Source organism: Coenobita brevimanus, chromosome 89, assembly GCF_032717465.1.
Source record: "Coenobita brevimanus isolate Jiangsu-jjx chromosome 89, ASM3271746v2, whole genome shotgun sequence".
In the NCBI taxonomy this organism is placed as follows: Eukaryota; Metazoa; Arthropoda; class Malacostraca; order Decapoda; family Coenobitidae; genus Coenobita; species Coenobita brevimanus.
This window is the reverse complement of record NC_137042.1, coordinates 21,283,158-21,308,138: the sequence shown is the minus strand read 5'-3', so window position 1 is coordinate 21,308,138 and position 24,981 is coordinate 21,283,158. Positions and strand designations below refer to the sequence as shown.

The window sequence follows — 24,981 nt, the reverse complement described above, 5'->3', positions numbered from 1 at the left end:
ATCTAGGGTAAGGTTGTGACCTTCACACATGCACACAACCATCCCCTCCCCCCCTGAAGAGGAACAGTAACCTCCCACTTTGTGAAACTTTTCGCACCTGATCCAGCGCAAACCCTCATCTTACTAGATGGCAGGCGAAAGCATTACCACTACGCCAATTTTGTGTGTGTGTGTGTGTGTGTGTGTGTGTGTGTGTGTGTGTGTGTGTGTGTGTGTGTGTGTGTATGTGTGTGTGTGTGTGTGGAGGCAGGTTAGAATGACGGTGCAGATGGGGCGACCACTACTGCTAGCACATTTGTAGATATTACATTACAAAAATTTCGTAAAACGTTAGGTGCATGCACAATTCGTAGCAATGCAAGTCTTACATAGTGCTGGTAATTTTTTGTGTCATGTGTATTTTGTCAAATATATCACCATCTTCAATAGCAACATTATGTCCATATTCACTTTAGGCGACAACTGAAAAATAGACTGACTGTATCTTATGCCTGCCAACTGAAAGGCTACCAGTGTGACTGCATGTAAGGTAATCTACTGTGTGTGTCAGAGAGAGAGAGAGATTATGCATGTTTAATACTCATATAATCACACATACAAGCACATAAGCATAAAGTTATATAGGCCTGTTAAGTTATGAGGCACTGGCCATAAGAAAGTGTTGACTGGAGTATGCTTAAATTTATAGTCTGGTATGAAGGCCAGGCTCATCCATCCGTAAGCATGGCAAGTGCCTATACGACTGTGAAAGGATAACAAATTACGCTGTCAATCTGAAGGATGTATTTTCCTTATTCTGCCGGCGTTCGGTCTGAAGTTAACATTAGCCGACTTAAACAAATATAAAATGGACTATTTCAGGATGTTCTATTCGGTATTCAATACAAGTTGCAATGAAAGTTAATGTCTTTGTTAAGCAACTTGCATGAGAAGCGGCTGAAATCAGTCCTAAATATTGGTAAATTCTCGGTCAACACTGGAAAGCTTCCGACGAGGGGACGGAATGATGGAGGCAAAGGATAAGGTTACATATTGGCGATACCTGTTTGCTTAGGTATTCCATTAAATACTGAACCATCATTAGCAGCTTGCTGCGGTTACATTTTATTATTAATAGAAAAATCGTATTGGAATGATTATCCAAACAGTGTTCGATGACATAATTAATGACTACTTACCTCTCCCTAACAATCACCTACCCCCACCACCATCCCTCCTCTCCGCAACTCCCCCCCCCTGCTTCAACCCCAGCACTGTTACCAGATCATTTCCGTCTATCGCTGCTGCTGCCATCTACACAGTGTTCCGTGCGGAAATTTCTCCAACTGTACATCATTACACAACACATGCTGCATACGTGGAACCCTTAGCATGGAGGGACAGCATCTAGGATGAGTAGCTGGCTAAACCCTTATCCTGTACACACAAACAATGGTCCATTATTATACAGATTCTACCAATGATATGTAGTTTATAGGATAACTACAGCCAGAACTAACTCCATTCTAAACTCATAACACTAGTCACTGAAAACACATGGGGACTTTTCAGTGTATTTTTTAGGGAAGAAAAAGCCATGTGCCAACTAATAAGGTATAATATTATGTGTCTAAAGCAAGCTGCGATATGAAATGCATCTCTGGCTTATTCTAAAAAGCTACTTTACATCAAACACTTTAATAATGGTCCAAAATGAGAGTGCAAACTTCAAAGAATAATACTGACCTACAAAGCATCTATTCTATCTATCTATAGCCAGTCACCATAGTCCCATACAGGGTGGCTGAATGTCTTTTGAGTTAGGGGCTTTAACCCCTACACTGCGGGCATGTTTACCGATGTTTTGCATGTGCCGCGGGGTTATTCGGGCTCCGACAGACTCTCAAAAAACATTTGCCAAAAATCAGTTATTAGTCCTAGAATATTAAAATTACATATGGTTATGGCACATACCTTCAGCTTTCTCCTGGAATGTTTGTTGAGCCTTCGTCAGTTACCGTAGGACTTGTGGAGACCTCTGAAGTTGGGTAAAGAAGTCTCCACTTTACACTTCCCGACAACCCGTAATATGATTACCACAGCCAGATATTAACACTATAAACACTACTCTATGATTTTCAAGTAGTTTGGGATCCATACTCCAAAAAAAAACCCACTGTGAAAGCAATGAAAATTATAAGCGTGTCTGACCGTCGCACTTGCGCTAGTTCGCTCTTGGTACTCTGTCATTTATTATTCATAAAACCCCTCACACTTTATATTTCTATTACTATATAACACTTATATATATCTACAGTCTTTATCCATAAGTTTCCTTCAGTAGTATTAGTTTATTGTCACTGTAGGAATTCAATTTCTTTCAGTAAAATACGTAGCATTCACTTTCTCGTCCTGTATACTAGCATTGAGAGTGAATGTCACTTTCATCTTCACCCTCATAACTCATAGTATTCAGACATGCTAGAGTGAAACTTTCACTTTCATTACTCCTAGGGTATATACTCGTATTCTTATAATACTACTCATTTACATTTCTATTTACGTTCTCTATTTTATTTACGTTATTTACATTTCTATTTTATTTACACTGTGTTATGCACTGTCACTTGAAGTAACTTATAAAACTATTTTCCATTGTTCACATATATTTACATTCATTACTTTCACTTGCTGTTTACACATTATTTACAATTCCACTTGCACTGTTTTACTCAATAGAAAAATCGTAGTCACTCTTTTATCAATTGTCAGCCCTTTACCTCTTTCCACACAAGGTTTAGTAGGGGGTAAAGGTCACAGGGCCCTTTGCATGGGGGTGAAAAAGTCCCTGAAGTCAGCAAGAGGAAACAGACGTACCTCCACTTCGGAAGATGAGAGTAAACTGATAAGGGAAAGCCGGGGTAGAGGCCTACTTAGGGGATATTCAGTACTACCAACGTTAGCTCTTGAAACAGCTATGTATAGCACTGAAATGATTGGCAGGAAATCTAGACAATACATTATAAATTAGGTAGTTCCAGGTGAATGTAAATATCACTTAGGCTTCTCCCTTCCCTCCTTATATGTATATTTATTACGAAAATAGATTATACAGCATATTTCAAGGGGAAAAAAACAGCAAAAATTAGCGAACGAGTGCACGTGAGGTGTTGTCAGGTGATAATTAGCCAATTCCAGGTGTATGGCACTCTCACTTACCTTATTTCTTTCTTGTATATATTATTTGGTATAAGAATAGGGCATAGGGCTTATTTCAATGGATGAAATCAGTGAAAAATTCCAGGGAAGATTTACTAAGCATAGCACAGCCGGGCAGCCGAGAGGATAGGGTAATGGAGGGGGGGTAGGGAGGGGAGTCAAGAACGGGGAGAAATGGCTAAATTGTCAACAATGGATGGAAGTACAGATGAGATGAGGAGTGCTGACTAGTGTTGGACATTGGCAGTACTGATAGATGATACAAGCCCCCACTTGGAAGCCCGGGTGAATTCAAAATAACACAGAATCACAAAAGCGACGCCCCGCGGTATGATCCCTTGCTCCCACGCATCACAAAAGTGACGCCCCGCGGTTAAGAGGTTAAGGGGAGGGGCACTAACTCTCCACCAACCCATTTGTTGACAGACAGGGAACACATATGGGTTGATTACATGGTTACCATCCAATGTTGTAAATGGTTTCCTGGCTTACAGTAAATTATTAGGCTTGTCACTCAATGTAAAGCCACCTGAAAAGGACAGAAGTCATGAAAAATGATACAAAAGATGGGAGGAATAGCAAGAGAAGAAGGCAGAAACAGAAAAAGATTGATAAAGGTGAAGGAAAGAGCAGGCAGCACTACATCAAGTGTGTGGATGATGGTTGCCACTGCCTACCACAAATATGGCAAAACATACAATATTTCTTATGTACACTACAAGTATACTAACTTCAGAGAAGGTTGATGTGATGGGACAGAGCCAGTTGATGGAGCAGAGCGCCTTCAGTCTACGGGACCCAAGCAACTTGCTCATTGTCTGCCAAGAGGCCAGTAAATCATCTGGACTCAGCGTAACAGCCTACAATACAAACAATTACATTAGATAATTTTGGTGTATATATTTGAACAAAACACAACACTGATATAAAAAATGACAGTTTCCAGGCTGTAGCTAGAATATATTAAGCAGCTGGAAAAAAATTTATATACAGTACATATATATATATATATATATATATATATATGTGTCTATCTATCTATCTATCTATAGCCCGACGCCCTAATCCCGCAAAGGGTGGCCGCAGACAAAACGCCTCCAAGTCACTCTGTCACCCACCATTTGACTACCCTCCCCCCAACTCACCCCCCCCTCCCTCATATACCTCTCAACTCCATCCCTCCACCTCATCCTCGGTCTACCCCTCCCTCTCCCTCCCTCCACCTCACCTACATACACCCTCTTAGTCAGTCTCTCATTCTCCATTCTCTCCACATGTCCAAACCACCTCAGTGTATTTCTCCTAATCTTTTCAACCACATCCACATCTACCCCACAACGTTCCTTCACTTCTTCATTCGTCAGCCTGTCCCTCCACGTTACTCCACATGCTCCTCTCAAGTAACTCATTTCCACTGCTCTCACTCTTGACTTGTTCCCCTCTTGCAATGTCCACGCCTCGCTTCCATACGTCAGGGTAGGGATCACAATACCATCATGCAGTGACTTCTTAACTTCCATACTCACCTCCCTATTTCTCATCACTGCTTTCAGTGTACCAACAACCTTTCTTCCCTGCTGTACCCTTTCATGTACTTCATCCCCCAAAGTTCCATCCTTACTCATCACACTACCCAAGTACTTGAATGCACTCACATTCTCCATATCCTCACCATCCAACCTCACTGCACACTCTGTGACTTCATTCCTCTCAAACACCATAACTTTACTTTTGTTTACATTAACTTTCAGCTTCCTCCTCCGACACACTGTCCCAAATTCATTCACCAAACCTTGCAACTCCCATTCATCTTCACTCAACAATACTGTATCATCAGCAAACAGCAACACCGGAAGCTTCCAAATCTCACCCTCATTCATTAAGGCCACCCCCACATCCACTGCCCTACCTTGTACCTCCTTTACAACCCCATCCATATATATATTAAACAGCCATGGAGACATTACACACCCCTGTTTCAGTCCCACATTGAGATCAAAGAACTCACTCAGCTCACCATCCACTCGCACCGTAGCCCTAGCTCCCTCGTACATACTCTTCACAGCACTCAACAATTTCCCCTCCACTCCATATATTCTTAATACCTTCCACATACCTTGCCTATCTATTCTGTCATAAGCTTTCTCCAAGTCCATGAAGGCAGCATACACTTTCCTTCCCTTCTCTAGATACTTCTCCACTAAACATCTTAGAACAAATATTTGATATACACACCCTTTTCCCTTCCTAAATCCCCCTTGTTCTTCTCCAACTAGCTCCTCTGTCATATGCCTAACCCTATCAATGAGTATTCTACCATATATTTTACCAGTCACACTAAGAAGGCAAATACCCCTATGGTTACCACATACTTCTCTCTCCCTTTTCCTTTGTACTGAGGAACAATTATACCTGATTTCCAGTCCTCTGGAACCCTTCCCTCTTCCCAAGCCAATCTACACAACTTCCATATCCACTCCACAACAATCTCACCCCCATACCTAAGCATTTCACCACACACTCCATCAATTCCTGGGGCCTTTCCCAGCTTAATCTTCTTCATCGCTTCCACTACTTCCGACTTACTGATCTCTTCCTCCCTCCTCTCATCTCTTCTTCTCCCAGCCATTCCCCAACCACTTATACTCACACTGCTCTCACTCTCTACATTCAACAAATCCTCAAAGTGCTCCTTCCATCTCCTCAATTTCTCTCTCTTCTCCACCAACAATCTATTATTCCTATCTTTCACTCCCCTACTATTTCCCCTTTCACACTGCCTTACTTTCTTTACCTCCTTCCAAAACAATTTCTTACTCTCCCTCCATTTCACACTCAGATTCCTCCCAAACTCTTCATCCACTTTCTTCTTACTCTCCTTCACCAGTCTCTTAACCTCCCTTCTCCTGCTCACATATACCTCTCTCTTCTCTCTCTCATCTTCTCCCCTACCTCTACTCGCCAACCATTCACCATATATATCTACTTATCTATAGCCAGATGACACAATCCCATATGGGGTGGCCGTTCGACTTCGAGTTAAATGTTTTATGGAAACAGGCACTAACCCTCCACCAACCCACTTGTTAACATGTAGGGAACACATGTGGGTTGGTTAGGTAGTTACCACCCAGTGCTGTAAATGGTTTCCTGGCTTACAGGAAACCATTAGGCTTGTCACTCAATGTAATGTCCCTGAAAAAAAAAGAAGAGTAATAAGAAGTGACAGGAATGATGGGAAAAACAAGAAGAAGAGGGAAGACACAGAAAAAAAAAAAAACGATGAAGGAAGAAGTAGGCAGCACTACATCAAGTGAGTGGATAATAGTCGCCACCAGCTACCACAAATCATCATCATCATCATCATCATCATCATCATCATCATCATCATCTGGACCACCTTTCCCACCCTAGGGCAGGGTGAGGAGTAGCAATGTCCTACCTGAAATATATATACAGGTATACCCTAGTTTAACGATGCAATTGGTTAAGTGAAAACCCATCGTTATGCGGGGTATCGTATATCGGGGTAGATACAACATGTAAAGTAATGGGATGCGTTTTTCAGCCTTGGGTTTCCTCCTCAACCAAGTACAAATCCCACCCAAAGGAGCCCAAAAAAAGTTTAAAGCCAATCTAATTGGCTTGAAAGCTGAAAAGAAGCTCACTCAAGCCTAACATCTGTAAATAATTCACTAAAACCAACAAATAAAATCTGAAAATCGTCAAATATAAGTTTGGAAAAAATCAAGCTTAGTAAACTGTACCCCAAAATGACAATGTTCACCCCATCTATAGCTAAAACATATTAATCAAAGTCTAAAAAAATCAACCTAAACATACAATTTTTGTCTAAAATAGTCAAAATCGGTAAAAAAAAAAAATCCAAACCCATCGTTAAACCAGGATTTGGCAATCGTTAGGCGGGGTATGGTGGTATTTCTACCCCAGGGTATCGCATCTAGGGGTATCGTACATTGAGGTATACCTGTATATACAATAAAACCTCAATACACCGAACCCTCTTTTAACAAATTTCGGTTTTTAATGACCATCTTGAGCTGGCCAGATGTTATGCTCATTTAACGAATTTTGTTCAGTAAAAGGATGGAAGCACGGGAAACACTGATCAGCATGGCAGGAAGAAAGAACACAGATTGATCCAAGGCCTACTTGCAGTCCTTATTTTAAGTGCAATTACTTCCTGGAAGGTCAGAATAAACACATAAGTTAGTAAATAGAGCATTTATTGAGAAAATAAGTCATTTAGACCTAGCTGCATGTTACTGTGTACGAGTGGGTGGCTGAACAACATTCAAATTTAACAATCTTTGTTCGGTAAATTCACAATGCCTGGGAAATTACCAAACAACATGGTGTTCGGCTTTAATGTCAAGGGTCTGGTATCAATTAGTTTGTTTCATCGAGGGTGTAGTGTGTGTGTGTGTGTGTGTGTGTGTGTGTGTGTGTGTGTGTGTGTATTACCTATCTGTACATTATTTACCTTTTTGTAGTATACAGGAATTGAGCTAAGCTCCTATTGTTCTGTCTCCATATCTACATTTATCTAGTCTAGTTTTAAACACATGAATGTTTTTGCCTACACCACCTCTTCATCTAAGTCATTCCAAATACCTAAGCTTCTATTCAGGAAACTGAACCTTTTAAGTTCATTAAGACATCTACTTTTCTGCACCTTGAAGTCATGACCTCTTGTTCTTCCATCATCCAACACAAAAAGATCCTCTTTATCCACCCTTTCCAGTTCTCTTACACATCTAAACATTGTGATCGTCACCTCTTTCCCTTCCCTCGCGCAGTGTTGGTAACTTCAGTTTTTCCAATCTCTCCTCATAGGTCAGTTCCCTTAAGCATGTTCTCTGCCATCCGTTGAGCCCTCTCCACTTTATCAATATGCTACTTCAAATGAGATGACCATATCATAGTTGCGTACTCTAGTCTTGGTCTTACCATGGTCACTATCAACTCCCTCAGCATTTCCTTGTCCATATAATTAAAAGCAATTCTCATGTTGGCCAGTAATCCATGAGTGCCTCCAATGATTCTGTTTATATGTTTTTCTGGTGACAAGTCATCCTGAATAATCACTCCCAAGTCCTTCTCATCTTTTCTTTTACTAATCTCACTCCCCATTTTATGTTTTTTCACACACTCCCAATATCTAATACATGATACTTCTTGGCACTGAAATCCATTTTCTAAGTCTGGCTCCAGCAGTGGAGTTTGTCCAAGTCCTCTTGCAGTTTTTTTTACAACCATCAATACATTTAATATGTTTCATGATTTTAGCATCACCTGCGAACATACTCATGTAACTATCCAAACCTTCTGACAAATCATTTATATGTATCAGAAACATTATTGGGGCTAAGACAGAGCCCTGGGGTACTCCACATGTCACATTTCTCCACTGCGAAACCTTGTCTCTTATAACTATTCTCATGTGGCTTCCTCTAGATAATCTTCCATCCACTTTAATAGTTTCCCATGCACCCCTCCAAAGGTCCTTAACTTCCACAGTAAAATTTCTGGAGTTGGAGTCGAAGTTGGAGTCAGAAAATATTATCACCGGCTCAACAACCCTGCATCATATCTATGACAACACCAGAGCAGCTGAAGTATATAAATGCATAACAAATACATTAAATATAAATGAGAAGATTCAAACATGAAAGCACAAAATGTGAAAATTTTTGAAACCGAGTACCAGTATGCAAATTTAAAACACTTCCAACTGCGCTGTGATGGATATAAAAACCAGAGGAATATGATAAAACAATTACAACAACCATGTACCGTATTGAAAATAGAAAATAAATAACTGCAAACTTTCTGCCAAACTAATGCATTTCAGAAACTGCTAAAGAAACAGTACCATATACACATTCTGGAAGAGAGAAATGAGAATGAAACTCACAAAATACACATTCTGGAGGAAGAGAAATGAGAATGAAACTTACATCCGATGAGCTTAACATATAAAAATAATATGAAACACCAAGTGATGGCATGAAAAAAAAAAAAAAGCTAGCTACTACATGGAGCGGGACCCTACGTCAGTAACACATCCCCTACACTTCATCTGAATTGATCTGATCGTTCTTCATGACGAATATATTCCAGCATTATCCTCTGTATGTTGTCTGGATGTTGCAACTCCTCACCCTGCCCTAGGGTGGGAAAGGAGGTCCGGATGATGATGATGATGATGTAAAGGTCAGCAGACAGTTATACAGGTCAAAGATCTGCCTAAAGTACTGTATATCTACAGTCACTGAAGGTTCTCAGATGTTATATTCCTACTTACTCATTCCAACATCAGTATCTAAGCTCTCCAGCTCAAAATAAATATCTCCTAAACTGAACAAAATAACCTACAAATTAGAAGAATAAAATGAAATTAAATCCAATGACTGAAGGAACTAATATCAAAATTTTTTCCCTAAAAAAAATGGCTCTCATTCTTCAGAAACAACTTTAACCCAACAATTTTTTTTTTTTACTCTTATAGCAGGGGGACAACACATCTATGCTAAAAAAAAAATAATCATGGATTAGCTAGAATAATAACAAAACATACACTCCCATGCTGGTTAAATATAGGATTCTACTGTAACAGAACTGGACCACTGCCTGAACAGAAACTTAAAAGATGATACCAGACTGAAGGGTTAATACCGTACTGTAATTCTATCATACCTTCTTTGTAAGAAGCTGTGACAACCAGGTGATGACTACATCTTCCTTCTGAGACACAGGAACCTTCAGGGGTGCCAGAAATGCCCGTTCACCAATTCTGAGTCGATCTTGCAGCGCCTCCCCCCCATACAGGTACGCTCTTAGCCCTAGGGGTAAAAGAAGGTAACACAATGATACAACAGTGCAGCTATCCACAGTATACTCAGATACAGCAAAACTTTGAAAGGTCAGAACACAGGGGTCTCTAGACTTTCAAACATATCCAGATAGTTTCCCTTAGCGGATTCCTATCACAGTCTATCTACATTAAAAAATTATCAACCCATGTATGTGTACAGGTGCTACAGTAGAAATTCTGACATAATAATACCTGGCAGCACTGCAGGTGAGGACTGACACTGTAGTACTGTACTGTACATGGCAGATTCTTGGTTGATAACTTGGCTCAGCATTTTATGTATTATCAAACTCTAAACTCCCTTGTCTCTATAATCCACATCATCATCAGCATATGGAGGCAAATGCCGTGGGGTGCACAGCCTCACTCACTCCCTGACTCCATTCACAGGGGTCCCTTTGTGCAACCCTCCAGGCAGTGACTCTTCTCCCTTTAAATTTCTCTCAACAGGCATGATCAACCAGCTGCAGCCATGGGTTCCATGGCCTTCCCCTTGGTCTCCATCAACCCCAAGTTAACTCTCAAAGACCACCATGTCAGCAGAATCAACCACAGGAAAACAGGCCACTGCTCATATAACCAGAGTTGGTGCTGATGAATTATGTGAGCAACAGGCCTTGACTCAGTCACATGTAGGAGTCACTTGGCATTTATCTGGTCATATCAGGAAACCCCATGATCCTGCAAAGGCATTTAATATGAACGGAGTCTATTCGTCACTTCAAGTTACTGTTTAGTGTCCATGTCTCACAGCCACAGAGTAAGAAAGAGAGCACCAATCCCTTGGAGATGATAATTTTCATCCCTCTAAACAAATAATGACAATGCCAAGTACTCACGTTGAGTGGATTTATAAGCTCGTGGGCCAGACTGATGCAATGAGATATCTCACTGTCTGACCTACTGTTGTTAAGAAACACACTACCAAGATTAGTAAATCTTTCCAAGACTTCTATGTTCTCACCACATACTTGGACAGACTAAACTGCTACATCAAGCAAGCCACCAAATGCCTGGACAAATGCAACAAGATACAGTACCTTGTCGTCTGACATACCACTGTTATGAACCCAACTGCCGGGATAAGTGAATCTTTCAAATACTCCTACATTATTATCACCACATGTTTGGACAGAATTAACTGCTTCATCCAACAAGCCACCAAATGCCTGGACCTTGTCTTGGCCCAAGAGATTTTTAATACAAATAGCTTCCCATTCTCACGAACTTCTTCGAGGGCATTCAGTAGTATCTCCAGCAACTCCACAAGGACAACTGCATCATCAGCAAAGTCAGGCCAGTAACCCTGAAACTGCCAACTGATACCCCACAGTGACTTCAGCTCATAGCTAGGCCAAGTATCCAATCCATGCACATGTTGAAGGCACGGGAGCAAGGGCACATTCCCATTTTACATCAGTGCTTACTGGGAAGAAGTCAGGGATGCATTCACCCACACTGATCATGATAGGTCTGCTGCCCTATCAGCCTGTTTGGCCGGGTGAACAGTGATCATTTGCTCTGATCGTGTCATCAGCTGTCAAAATAATAACTAAAAGGGTGGATGCTGTGTACTGTATAGTGCTGGGATTACAATGATAGCTGAATTAAATGATGAAACCTCAATGGATGGACTCAACTTCCTGAGACTATATTCTTCTACAGTACTTTTGACAAGCACGAAATATATATACAGTGTATGTGTAATTTCAGTAGTTCTCTATACTCCTCAGCTGAGACTTTTGTCTTAAAAATATCACCAAGAGAAGCCAACCTAACATGAATTCATACAAGGATGATTGGGTATATTTTCAGAATTACACCCAACTAACAAACACTGATATTAAATATCGTCATTACTGGGCATGAACAAGTCTGAGAATTTTCCATCAGGCGATTCTTCAGCTCCATACCTGTACAACTTACCGGTATTAATTTGCAGTGGTGACCATCATCCACTCACCTGAGGTAGTGCTGCCTACTTCTCTCATACTTATCATTCTTTTTTTGTGTCTGCCCTCCTCTCTTCCTACTTCTTCCATCTTTCCTGCCATTTCTTATTACTCTTCTTTCCTTTTCAGGAGGTTTTACATGGAGTAACACACTTAATGGTTTCCTGTATACCACGAAACCCTTTACAATGCTGGGTGGTAACCATATATCCAACCCATCCCCTAAATGTCAACAATTGGGCTGACAGAGGGTTTGTGCCCCTCTCCGTAAAACAACTAACTCAAAGACAAATGGACGCCTCTTAAGGGATTATGGCGTCTGGCTGTGGACAGATAGATGGATATAGATAGATCATTCAGGGCTATTTGCACCTATCAGCACTTTAATGTCTGCATCTTACACTATCTCTCCATTTTCTATTGGATCTATATTAATATTAGCTAATCTAACCAAAACTGGCCTAACCTAACCCACCCTAGCCTAGCCTAACCTAACCCTACTCAAACCAACCTAACCTAGCCTAATTTAACCCTACTCAACCCAACCTAACTTAGCCTAACCTAACCCGAGTCATAGTTTATTAAACCTAATCTAATCCATCATAATCTAACCTAATCTGATCTACCCTATCCTGACGATAAAAATTATCCAAACCTATCGGTATAGAATCTGATATTATCCCATAAGCAAGACATGCATTTTGAGAGCTTGGTGGTAACTTCATCAGGGTAATGGGATGTGTGATATAAATAAGTCTACACATTTCACAAGTAAAAATTTAAAAATGCCCTGCATCTTTGGTAATCTATGAAGCATATGAAGTAACCAATGAAGGACAAATTTCAAGAGGATATATGAAGAGGCCATGACTAAGTGGCAAAGTATTAATAAACTGCCTCCATGTCACTCTGTCCTCATTTGGATGCCCTTCCTCCAACTCACCACTTCTTCTCCCTTGTATATTTCTCCACTTCATCTCTCTACCGGGTATTTCATCTTTGGTCTCCCTTATTCTCTATCCTCTCCACATGGCCAGTCCATCTAAAGGCAGAGGCCTATTTTCCTAAACAATCATATCCACATCGACACCATCATATTCTCTTATCTAATCAATTATAACACCAAATAATTGCAAAGCACTAAAATGCACAGTTATTAATGTATATACAGTAGTCTCACTTCACACACACACACATACACATTGTATTTATGCATTCTAAGAAGGCACCAATGATCAAAAACCAGTTAAGAAAATTATTATATCTGATGCTCAAGTAGTAAACTTGTCGATGAAATCTACATAATGTTGAGACAGTAGTTATATTCTAAAGTAGAATTAATTACCCATAACAACTCACCAGTCGCTACCGCCATCCCCACGTGTTCTTCATGTTATCCAGTCTTGGAATTTTATGTTATGCAAAATCATCGCATCAAAAAGTTATCAGTCATATTTTAACATTTAGTGTAATAGTAACTTTACCAATATAAACCATTAACTACTTAATATTATTTCAATTTCAATCGAGGTAAAAGTATAACAGTCCCCAAAACAAGATGTTTAAAAACATTGCATAAACATAGCAAAATCTTTAAATTAATTCGATAATTACCAGCACCCATTGTTGACGCTATTGACGCCATCTTACCATTCCGCGTGCCATCATTTTGTCAAACAATGTGAATTAAACTGAATTGAAATATTTATTGTAATAAAAGGTACAGAGAACTAATACAAAAAAAGGTGGTGGGTCGTGCCACACACCTTCTTCAGCAAATAGTTACATACAGTTAGCAATTGGACACTCGTGGATGTGGCTAATGAAATTGAAAATCTAGAACATTTTATATTATTCTGTCCTGCCTACAGTGAAATAAGAAACAGGAATGAAATATTTGCCCAGCCATATGAAGAAAATATATTGAGTGTTTGGAAAAGACAAAAAAAAAACACATAAAGTTGATAATATACTATCTATCTATCTATCTATCTATTGCCAGACGCCTCAATCCCGTTTGGGGTGGCCACAAACAAATCGCCTCCAAGTCGCCCTGTCCCCTGCCATTTCACTGCCCTGCTCCCAACTCACACACCCCTCTCTCATATACCTCTCCACCCCATCCCTCCATCTCATCCTCGGCCTCCCCCTCCCTCTTCCCCCCTCCACCTCACTCACATAAACTCTCTTCGTCAGTCTTTCACCCTCCATCCTCTCCACATGGCCAAACCACCTCAGTGTGTTCCTCATAACGCTTCCTATCACATCCACATCCACCACAACGCTCCTTTATATCCTCATTCGTTAGCCTGTCTCTCCATGTGACTCCACAGGCTCCTCTTAAATAACTCATTTCCACTGCTCTCACTCTTGACTTGTGTCCTTCCAACAACGTCCAAGCTTCACTTCTATACATTAGAGTTGGTATCACAATACTGTCATGTAGTAACTTTTTCACTTCCATGCTCACTTCCCTGTTTCTTATCATTGCTTTCAAAGAACCAGCAACCTTTCTTCCCTGCTGTACCCTTTCAAGCACTTCACCCTCCAAACTTCCATCCTTACTCGTCACATTACCTAAGTACTTAGACGCACTCACATTTTCTATTTCCTCCTCATCCAGCCTCACTGTACATTCACTGACTTCATTTCTCTCAAAGACCATAACTTTACTCTTCCCTACATTCACCTTTAGATTCCATTTCATACACATTCTCCCAAACTCATTCACCAAGCCCTGCAGCTCCCCTTCGTCTTCACTTAACAACACAGTATCATCTGCAAACAACAGTACATGTAGTTTCTAAACACTGCCCTCTCTCACCAGGGCCACTCCAACATCCACTGCCCTACCTTGTATCTTTTTTATAACCCCATCCATATACAGATTGAACAACCATGGAGACATGACACATCCTTGTTTCAATCCAACCTTCAAATAGAAAAATTCACTTAGTTCACCATCTACACACACTGCAGCCTTAGCACCCTCATACATACTCTTCACGGCCTTCAACAACTTCCCATCTACTCCAAATATTCTTAATACTTTCCACAGTCCTTGTCTATCCACCCTGTCATATGCATTCTCCAAATCCATGAAGGCCACATACAACTTCTTTCCCTTCTCTAGAAACTTTTCCACCAAAGATCTAAGAATGAATATCTGATTTACCCAACTTCTTCCCCTCCTAAAGCCTCCCTGTTCTTCTCCAACTAAATCCTCTATTGTTTCCCTAACTCTGTCAATAAGTATCCTACCATATACTTTTCCAATTGCACTAAGAATACAAAAGCCCCTACGATTACCATACACTTCTTTTTCCCCTTTTCCTTTGTACAGGGGAGTAATTATACCTGACTTCCAATCTTCTGGGACTCTACCTTCCTTCCAGCCAATCTGCACATCTTCCACATCCATTCTATTACTATCTTTTCCCCATGCATCAGCATTTCACCACACACACCATCAATACCTGGGGCTTTCCCCATTTTAACTTTCTTCATCGCTTCCACAACTTCCATCCTACTGATTTCTTCCTCACTTCTCACATCCCTCCTTCTCACAACCATTTCCCAGCCACTTATAATTGCATTACTGTACTTTCATTCTCTGTGTTCAACAATTCCTTAAAATGTTCTCTCCATCTGCTCACTTTTTCTCCCTTCTCCACTAGCAGTATACCATTTTTATTTTTCACTCCCCAGCTAACTTCTCTGGCACCTTGTCTGACTTTCTTTACCTCTTTCCAGAACATTGTCTTACATTCCCTCCACTTTACACTCAAGTTCCAAATTCGTTATCCACTCTCTTCTTTCTCTTACTAATCTTTTCACCTCTCTCTTCCTCTCTACATATAACTCTCTCTTCCATCTCTCAACTTCTTCGACACTTTTGTTTCTCATCCACTCACTCTATGTGTTCTTCTTTTGTGCCACAGCCTCTCTCATCTCTTCAGTCCACCATGCTGTTCCCTGCACCCCTTTTCGTCTTCTCTTCACCTCACACACCACCTCACATGCTGCACAGATTTTTTTTGTGAAAATCTTGCACACACCTTCCATGTGCTCCATCTGCTCCAATCTATATTTATCCAATTGCTCCTCCACTTCCCTCTTATATTCTGCCTTTTTTTTCCATCCTCTTGTAACTTTTCCACTTTCCTTGCATGTACTGTACTACTTCCTCTTGTCCTTTCCTTCTTCTATTTCTCCATTTTATTTGGACTTTAATTCTGACCACCACCAAGTGGTGATCCAAAAGTCCACTCCCCTAACATCTATATGCTCTTGCATCCATTACACACCTTCTCATCCTTTCATCCACACACACATAATCAGTCATTGCCTTTCGTTCATTCAGTTCACCACCCACCCTTCTCATCACTTGCCATGTATACCTGTGGATCATTTTGTGCCTAAAGAGGGTATTAGCTATCACCAACCCCCCTCTCCCAGCACAAATGTCCACTAAAGCACTGCCATTCTCATCCATCTCTGCAGGCACACCCCACTCACCAACTGCTCCATCCACCTTCCCATTCCCTAGTTTTCTGTTCATATCTCCAATCAAAAACACTCTTTCATTCCTTTCAAACTTTTCCATGCAACACTTCCACATCTGTCCAGAACTCTTCTCTCACTCTGCTTGCACGATCTTGCATTGGCACATACACGCATACAATCTTCCACATTTGTAGTCCAACTTTCAATCTTACCCACAGAATCCTCGAGCCAACTGATCCATACTCTCTTATAATTTCTCTCCATCTGTTACTCACAACAATACACACTCCTTTTGCCTTCTCCTTCTCACCTACTCCTGTGCATATACCCCTTCAATACTCCCATTCTCTCACACTCTCACCTCTCCATTTAGTTTCTGTTAACCCACATACATCCACTTTTACACCCTCAAGCACCTGGACAATCTCTCTTTCTTTCACCTCATCATTTGCACCCTTTACTTTCCAAGTCGCCATCCGTATCGTGTCCTTTGTTCGGTCCTTAGTCGTCACCTTTTGGTCAGTCCTGGTCTGAGGCTTCTTGTTCATATTTTTAGTTACTTGTTTTCTGTGGAGGAGCACTAATCCTCCGCCAACCCACTTGTGTCACGTAGGGAACACGTGTTAGTTGGTTATAAGGTACCACCCAGCGTTGTAAATGCTCTCTTGGTTTACAGGAAAACATTTGGCTTGCCACTCAATGTAGAGATATCCTAAAAACAAAGTATCATTACACTAAGTGAGTGGCCGATAGGCATACCCACCTACCACTAATGAATGATCATAAAATGATCTGATTGAGCCTGAAAAGATATGAACATGAACAGACCTAAATGGCCTTAATAGGTCTAATTAGATCTAAAATGTGAAACTGGTGAGATGCAGGCTGAAGTCACCTTTCCCCAGCAGTTCACCAACCCCCTTTCAGAGGAAAGGGAGGTAGCTTAGGAATATTTATATAACTGGGCAGCAGTGCTTCCCATCTATATCAGGGTCACTTCAAGTGAGGTGAGGCTGAATGGTGAGGAAATGGAGAACATCAGTACTTTAAAGTATCTGTTCTAGATCATGTGATGAGTAACAACAGATGTGTAGAGGATGAAGTGAGAGATAAAGGATACACTTGGGAAGGAAGTTTGCAGGAAGACTGATGGCAGTGTCAAGGAGTGGGGAGGTTAGCATGGGAGTAAAGGAGTTACAGCATGACAGTACTTTATAGTGATCCCATACTATTATAGTATATGGAGGTGAAATGTGGATTTTGCTGGAAAAACATAAGTCAAGAGTGAAAGGAGTGTATGGAATTACATTCAGAAATAGAGACATACTGTATTAGCAAGATCAGAAACATCTGAGTATTAATGTGAATGTGTTGCAAAGTGTTTGTAGTATTCCAAGATAGACTAAAATGATGTATGCAAAATGATAAAAGTTCTAACATCACTGAATCTTTCATGTGGACAAAGATATACTGTGATGAACAACACAATATGAGAATTCCATTTGAATTCAACTGAAAATAATGTAAAACCTCACTATAGCAAACTAACTGGGGTCCAAGCCATTCCAAAAAAAGTGAAATTCCGATAAAAGTGATATCCGGACTTCCCCCCGCTAACCCGGGCTTTTTCTGATATATCAGACATTAATCCGGATCCCACCAATGGTTTTTAAATTGTTTTCACTACCACTGCAGTACTGTACTGTATTATACATTCACTACAAAAATCAAATGGTAAAATATATATAATAATATTGTACTGTACACTGATAAACATGTTTTATTTACCTTATTGTGGTGAACATAGCTGAAGTGGTCAAGCAGTCCGGACTGCTTTTGGTTTTATCAGACTTTTTCCAGTATAAATGAATTTAGTCCAGTAGCTCCTCGATTCCGATAAAAGGAACTTCCGGAATTGAAGTCCATTATATTGAAGTTTTACAGTACCTACAAAGGATTTCTTTCAGTTTTTACTTATGGTTGACTAGTAATGACAATGACAGTGGAGTTGCCCACCATCCATTCACTGGAATGTAATGTTACCTTAAGATGACTATAGTGAAATGCAAAATGGTTTCCCATAATCTAGATAACCATTTACTTCACTGACTGGAAACCATGTAACCAACAAATAGATATTTGGTGGTCTAGTGGGTTATGGAGTTTCTACCAGATAGGACCCTTACAGGCCTACGTTGTTGGGGTGGTTTGGGTTATTTATTACCAGATGGTGCGCTTTCAGGCCTAACTTGTGGAAGTGGTTCAGGTTATTTATTTAATTTTTTTAATGCAAGAAAGACGGAACCAAAGGCCAGAAGTCTACTGTTCAGGGAACAGCAACTGATCACCCTCTCTTTACGTATCTAGGCTGAGTAACTTAAACTTGGACTTCTATGTCCCTGCTGGGACAAGGAAAGACTGGATGATGGATGGACGGATGACTAATAATGAACGACACTTGCTTGGTGACATATTTGTTAATACCTGACACTGTTGTTGATGCACAACCATAGTCAGAGCCATCAACCACAGGTAAGCAGTCACTGCTGCAGGGCAGTCCCAAGCAGTGAACCAGTGTTCCCTTGTGGCAGACGTCATCTCACCACTGCGAGGTACAGGGAGGAGCGTGAAGGTTTAGTTCATAGATGGATCCCTCATTTGCATCTCCATCAAGTTAACAGGGGTACCATAGTAGGCTTCACATCACTCCATTATGTGGTTATATGGTTACCACCCAGCATTAGAAATGATTTCCTGGGTTACAGAAAACCATTAGGCTTGTCACTCAGTGCAAAGTCACCTGAAGTGGAATGAAGAGTAATAAAAGGTCATACAAAGAATGGAGGTAAAGAGGAAGAGAGGATGGCAGACAGAAAAAATGTGATAGCAGTGAAGGAAGAAGTAGGCAGCACTATATCAAGTGAGTGGATGGTGGGTGTCCCCACCTACCACCTGTCAATACCTATATTTCATAGAAATGCATCCAAGAAATGTGGTTTTATTTGCATACATATATATACAGTACAAAATACATGAGTGAACTGTGTGTGTTGCAAGCACAAAAGGAAAATTATATGACAGACTAATCCTTATGTGTCTTATTAAAATCAGTTGTACATATCACAAAGTTAAATACAGTATTATGAGTAGCATACACACAGTCGTAAGAAATACAGTGATATACACAAGGACTGGAGTACAAGCTGCATTAACTTAAGAAAATTTCTTGCATTCAAACAAAATTGCCTGGCTAAACACCTCCCTCGGCAGCTTACACACTTGTTTCATGCAACCACACATCTGCCTCAATCACTCTAATTTTCCTTTGCTCCCACATTCACTCTAGTACAGTACCCACTTCACACACTCATACTTTGCACACCTCTTTCAAACATGCTCTTATTCAGGTATCTATTACTCATACCCAAGTGCAAGTTATATGTCTATCATTCACACATACAATCAGTTCCACCTCACATTTATGACCATAGAAAGTTATGCTCAAGTCTGCCTATTATCAATGAATGAGTATTATTTTTGGCTTTCATTTAACATACCTGTTATTCAGTAGTTTGCTGGCTTTTTGGATATTTAACATGACCAGCACACACTATCATTACCAATGACTTCAACACTAATCCCTGGATCTCATTCATTCATTCACCAACCACACTACCTTTATTTCGGTGCGCTCACCAACTCAGCCTCCCAATATCCTTTCACTTCTTACCACTTCACATTCCATCATGGCCTTTCACCTCACTATCATTCCTGCCTATGATCAAGCCCAATAAACTCTTGATCCGGTTTCTTTTTCATTACTCACATTGAGCACATTCAATCTTTATGCTCGCATATACAGTCTGAAACTATCTGCAAAACATAAAGCCAGCTTCCATATCACTTAAACCAGTTTTATTAAACATATGAAATCAGAACATTATAATCCATAATTTGTATTTAAAAAAAAAAAAACTACTAGCAAACCATACTGAGTATGGCACAACACAATACTTGTACAATGACAAAACTGAATATCCTGTACTTTCAGCATCTCCCTCCCTTTCACTGCTTGAACCAAGATCTATCTACAGTTAATATTATTCTGCAATGTGACAAGAAAGAAGCAATGTGGAACTACTCTCTGGGCAATTAAAACATAATTCATGTTTTCCAGGATCAAACAATATTAATAAAATATGTAAAACCCCTCTCCATGAACTAGCTTAAAACACAATAATAAACTAGCATCCATTATGATACTGAAATTCTACTGTGTTAAGCACTGATCTTAGTTTCAGTGCTGTTCCTCATGACAAAGAAACTTTGCATATCAATCTTCAATAACTGCACCATTTGTATGCAGAGCTTTATCTTTGACTCAACATACTGGTCACCATAACATGTTTGCTGGGGCACAACATAAGCAGAAGGTTTACTGAAACCAACTGTTAATCCCCCAAATTTTGGTTCATCTATCACTTGTGACTTAGGAGCAATTTATTTATCCAGTACTACACCAACACAAACGTAGGAAGAGGCAGGGTGTACAGTGAGAGAGCAGAACATGCCCTGTACACAGTCAAAAACTGTTTTGACACAAAAGGGGGATCTGGTTCATCACGCCAAAATATTGTAATAAATAATCTAATATAGGCCTGGCTAAGATTGCTAGATTTAGATTCTAGTATTATTTGGTTATTTTATTAAAAAAAGGAATAAACAGCGTACTGTACACAAACTTATGGACAGAGACTAAACTAGTCAGACTTGCAAAAACACTTTCGTTAACCCATTGACTGTGGCTGTATCATGTATGATATCTGAGTCCAAATAGCTCTGACTGCAGCTGTATCATGTACGATTTCCTGCTTTCAAAATTTCTGCCATCAGAAATGGCGCAAAATAAATTAGTTAACAGCTCATGGCACCCTACAGAATATTGCCATACACAGATTATGCATTTTTACAAGGAGGAGAGCTCAGCTCAGTTGCCTACAATATGCCGTCGGTACTGGTATGAAATCTTCTCCAGGAGGCCACCGCTCGCAGTAGCCCAAGCAAATATTGGATGAAATCTCTGGATTGGTATAGTAATGATAGTGATACGTTGTCAGATGATGACAGTGATGGTTCAGATGCTGACTTACACCTTATCTGATTGCAAGATTGACACTGATGACACACTGCAACCATAACACACCATTCACCTGGCACCAAAGTACAGGGAATATTTTTTACTTCAAAGGCCTGTTTCAGAGGTTATTTTTTATTTTCTATTTTTTTTTGCTATATTATGTTATATACCATTGAACTCGGGATTTTTTTCTCTATCTTTTGACAATATGTATATTTTTTTTTTCTAATATTTTTTTCTGAACATTTGAAAACTGCCGCACATGGGATGTACACGTAAACAAACAGTGACGCAGTGAATGGGTTAAGCCAACATTAATGCTCACAAGACCTACACTAAAATGTGGTTCAAAGTCAATACCAAATTACAATTACTGTACCATACTAACTGCATATAACTGGCAACTGGAGACTGCATTCAAGAATGTAAATAGCTTATATTTCCATATACAGTATATGCATCACTTACACCAGCATACTTTTTGATACTCCATATTTATTATTCCATCTGAATGATCATAAGAGTACTGTAATTACAGTACATCTTCTTACTGATGATAGAAAATACTTAGGAGTATAATGATACTGGTGTTGATGCAAACAAAGCATATGCCTTTGTGATGTTAAGTCTTACAAAAAGTGAAGATACTGGCTCAGCTGAGTATCTTGTGGGCATCACTGAACCACAGGAGAAACCAAAGAAGTTAAACACACTAATAAAAATGAACCTACTGTACAATAAATGGATAATAATTTTGCAAATACCTGATGGCTACTTCATCACTTCAGTGTGGAGATGTATGCGACTGTGTATAGTGCCGGTGCAGTGGGTTGCCTCCTGCAACAATAACTTTCAGAGGACTGGTCAACACTGATTTGGGGTCAGTTCCTTCAACCTCCACAAAACTGACAAAATAAAACCTGGCCTCTTCTCACAGTTAATTCAAGAGTAACTTAGGCAGCAGCTGATGGTGGTAGTTGCAGTGAAGCTAATGTGGTGGTGGTGGCTGTGACAAGGAACTGCACACAACTGATAAGCAATGCCATACAACACCCTCCCTTGCTCCGTCATTGCATCTTCTCAGCAACACTCACAAACTTAAATAAAATACTACAGCCTACCAACAATACTTTGTATATGCATGCCGATAGGGCTATTCGTGGCAAGAACATAAATCTTACATACACTGTATATACAGTAAATATGAATCTGTATTTTTTAGTTATTCTGAGAAGGATGGCCATATATATATATATATATATGTATGTATATATATACTTTATCAACCTACGGGGAGACTGAGCATGAGTCCTACTGTGGTGGATCTGGTGCATGGCTGCTAAACCAAACTTAATCTAGCTACAGTCTCACTACATCTCTCACCCCACTAACAATATTCAGGGAACCTTATAACGCATAGTACATGCCCATCATATCAATCAGACACAGTCCTTGAAATATCATAACAAAAGAGACAAAAGTACATTGTGTTACAGTGGCAGGAGGAGAGGCAGCAAGCTGCACCAGATCAACCCCAAGGACGCTGCCAAGGCGCTACTTCTGCGGTGACCTGGATGAACATGAGGGGCCCGAGAGTGTGGAGTAATTCCACATGTGTGATGCTCGGCTGATATGTGGAACATGTGCTACAAATGTCCCGCAACTCTGGACTTGTGCAAACATTCTCTCTGCACGTACAATACATAAATAATGGCTTCTGGCGAGATGAATAATGATACAGTGTACATTATATCCTGACTAGATACAATATTCTAATTTTACAAGGATTATTTAGCTTTATCTAGGATAGGTAAATAAACATTTAACTTAAGGCCTAGTCTTACCTAGAATTTTGAAAGGCAAAAGCTACATAGAAATTGGGTATCTGTATTTACATACATGATTATTCCTTGTGACTACGGTAGCTAGGATGTGACACATATTTGATACATAAACACATCTGGTCTTTTTGCTGACAGAAAGATCTTATGCAACATTTTGACATGTAATACTTGTCCTGACATTTGACAATAAACTCTGAAGCCATTTCAAGTGAACTGTAACACCTTAACTTTGATTACACAATGCGCAGATGCTGGTGTTTGGTAAATGGTTTGTTCATTTTATAAGGCAAAGACTGATGTATTTTGACTAATGATAAGTTTATTACAGTATCATGAGCAACACTAGTGAAAATGGCCATGTGCAATAAAAGCTCAGGATTTATGACCTTGATAATTCTAGCATTTACATAAACGGTCCATCATCCCAATATAGAAAAGAAAAATTGCACTGTGTAATAAATGAGTACTAGATACTGTATGAGAAAAATAATACAGTACATGCTACTGAGATCAGCCTAAATTTCCATATAGATATTTCTATGGAAATGCAAACAAGAGGCACGAGAGAAGGACTTAAACCACGTGATAAAGCATTTTTTAATCATGCTTGATAGTATCTGTATTACTGTACTAAAGTACTTGCTGGATCGGCAGTCACAACAGTAGCTCCCATGGACTGGGAACAATACTTTGTGACAGATATGTAAAATGGCCACCAGCTTAACAAAATACAAGACTTCCCTCAGCTGATGTCATCAGCTTGCCTTTCCGAGGAAATATTTGTCCAATTAAACATGTAAGCATGATATGACGGATTAAAACATCTGTTCAGAGAGTTTATTTGGCATTTCCTCCTACTGTTTTATAATGGATGTGTATGAAAAGCCAGCTAAAACTACTGAATGTACCAGCACTGTGCATCCACTGCACTGACTTGTTTATGGCAAAGCCGTGAAAGTTTTTACTCCTCTATAGATCCTGCTCAATTCAACTCCAGGTCCACCGTGCCCTAAAATTGCATTGCAAAAGCTGAAGTTTCTATGGTGATTTTTAATACCAGTATTGATGCAGTGGTGAATATAACCTACATATCTTGCTTGTATCATCCTTACAAATCAACCTTATTCATTTCTATGGCTTTCATGTACAGTATTGCAAATATGTAAATGTTTTCTACCTCATCTGGCTCAATTGTTTCCACTTCTTGAAACTAAATTTCCAATCTTTAATACATGCTGTATCCTGTACGTCCTTCAATTTGGGTAATCATATGACCTAATGCCTTTATAGTTTTTTATCAATAATTATAGAGGCTATTTCCTTTAAAGTTTTTTGTCAATAATCATATAAGTTGATTCCTTTAAAATTTATTATCAATAATCATATAAGTTGATACTTTTATAGTTTTTATAAAATATTTACATTTCTGAACTACCTGTTTGAATT

General features: G+C 39.7%; 1 protein-coding gene across 1 annotated transcript in view; it reads right to left on the bottom strand.

Annotated features, from left to right (window-relative positions):
- The window catches only part of LOC145411414 (uncharacterized), a 122,714-nt gene extending 103,562 nt beyond the window's left edge, over positions 1-19,152 (bottom strand). The window contains exons 1-4 of the mRNA XM_080281454.1: positions 19,039-19,152; positions 11,252-11,402; positions 9,919-10,064; positions 3,930-4,058 (exon numbers count right to left, since the gene is read on the bottom strand). Of these exons, the coding sequence (XP_080137580.1) occupies positions 3,930-4,058; positions 9,919-10,064; positions 11,252-11,402; positions 19,039-19,152 (540 nt within the window). The remainder of the gene's footprint in view (positions 1-3,929; positions 4,059-9,918; positions 10,065-11,251; positions 11,403-19,038) is intronic.
- Positions 19,153-24,981: the final 5,829 nt, after the last annotated feature.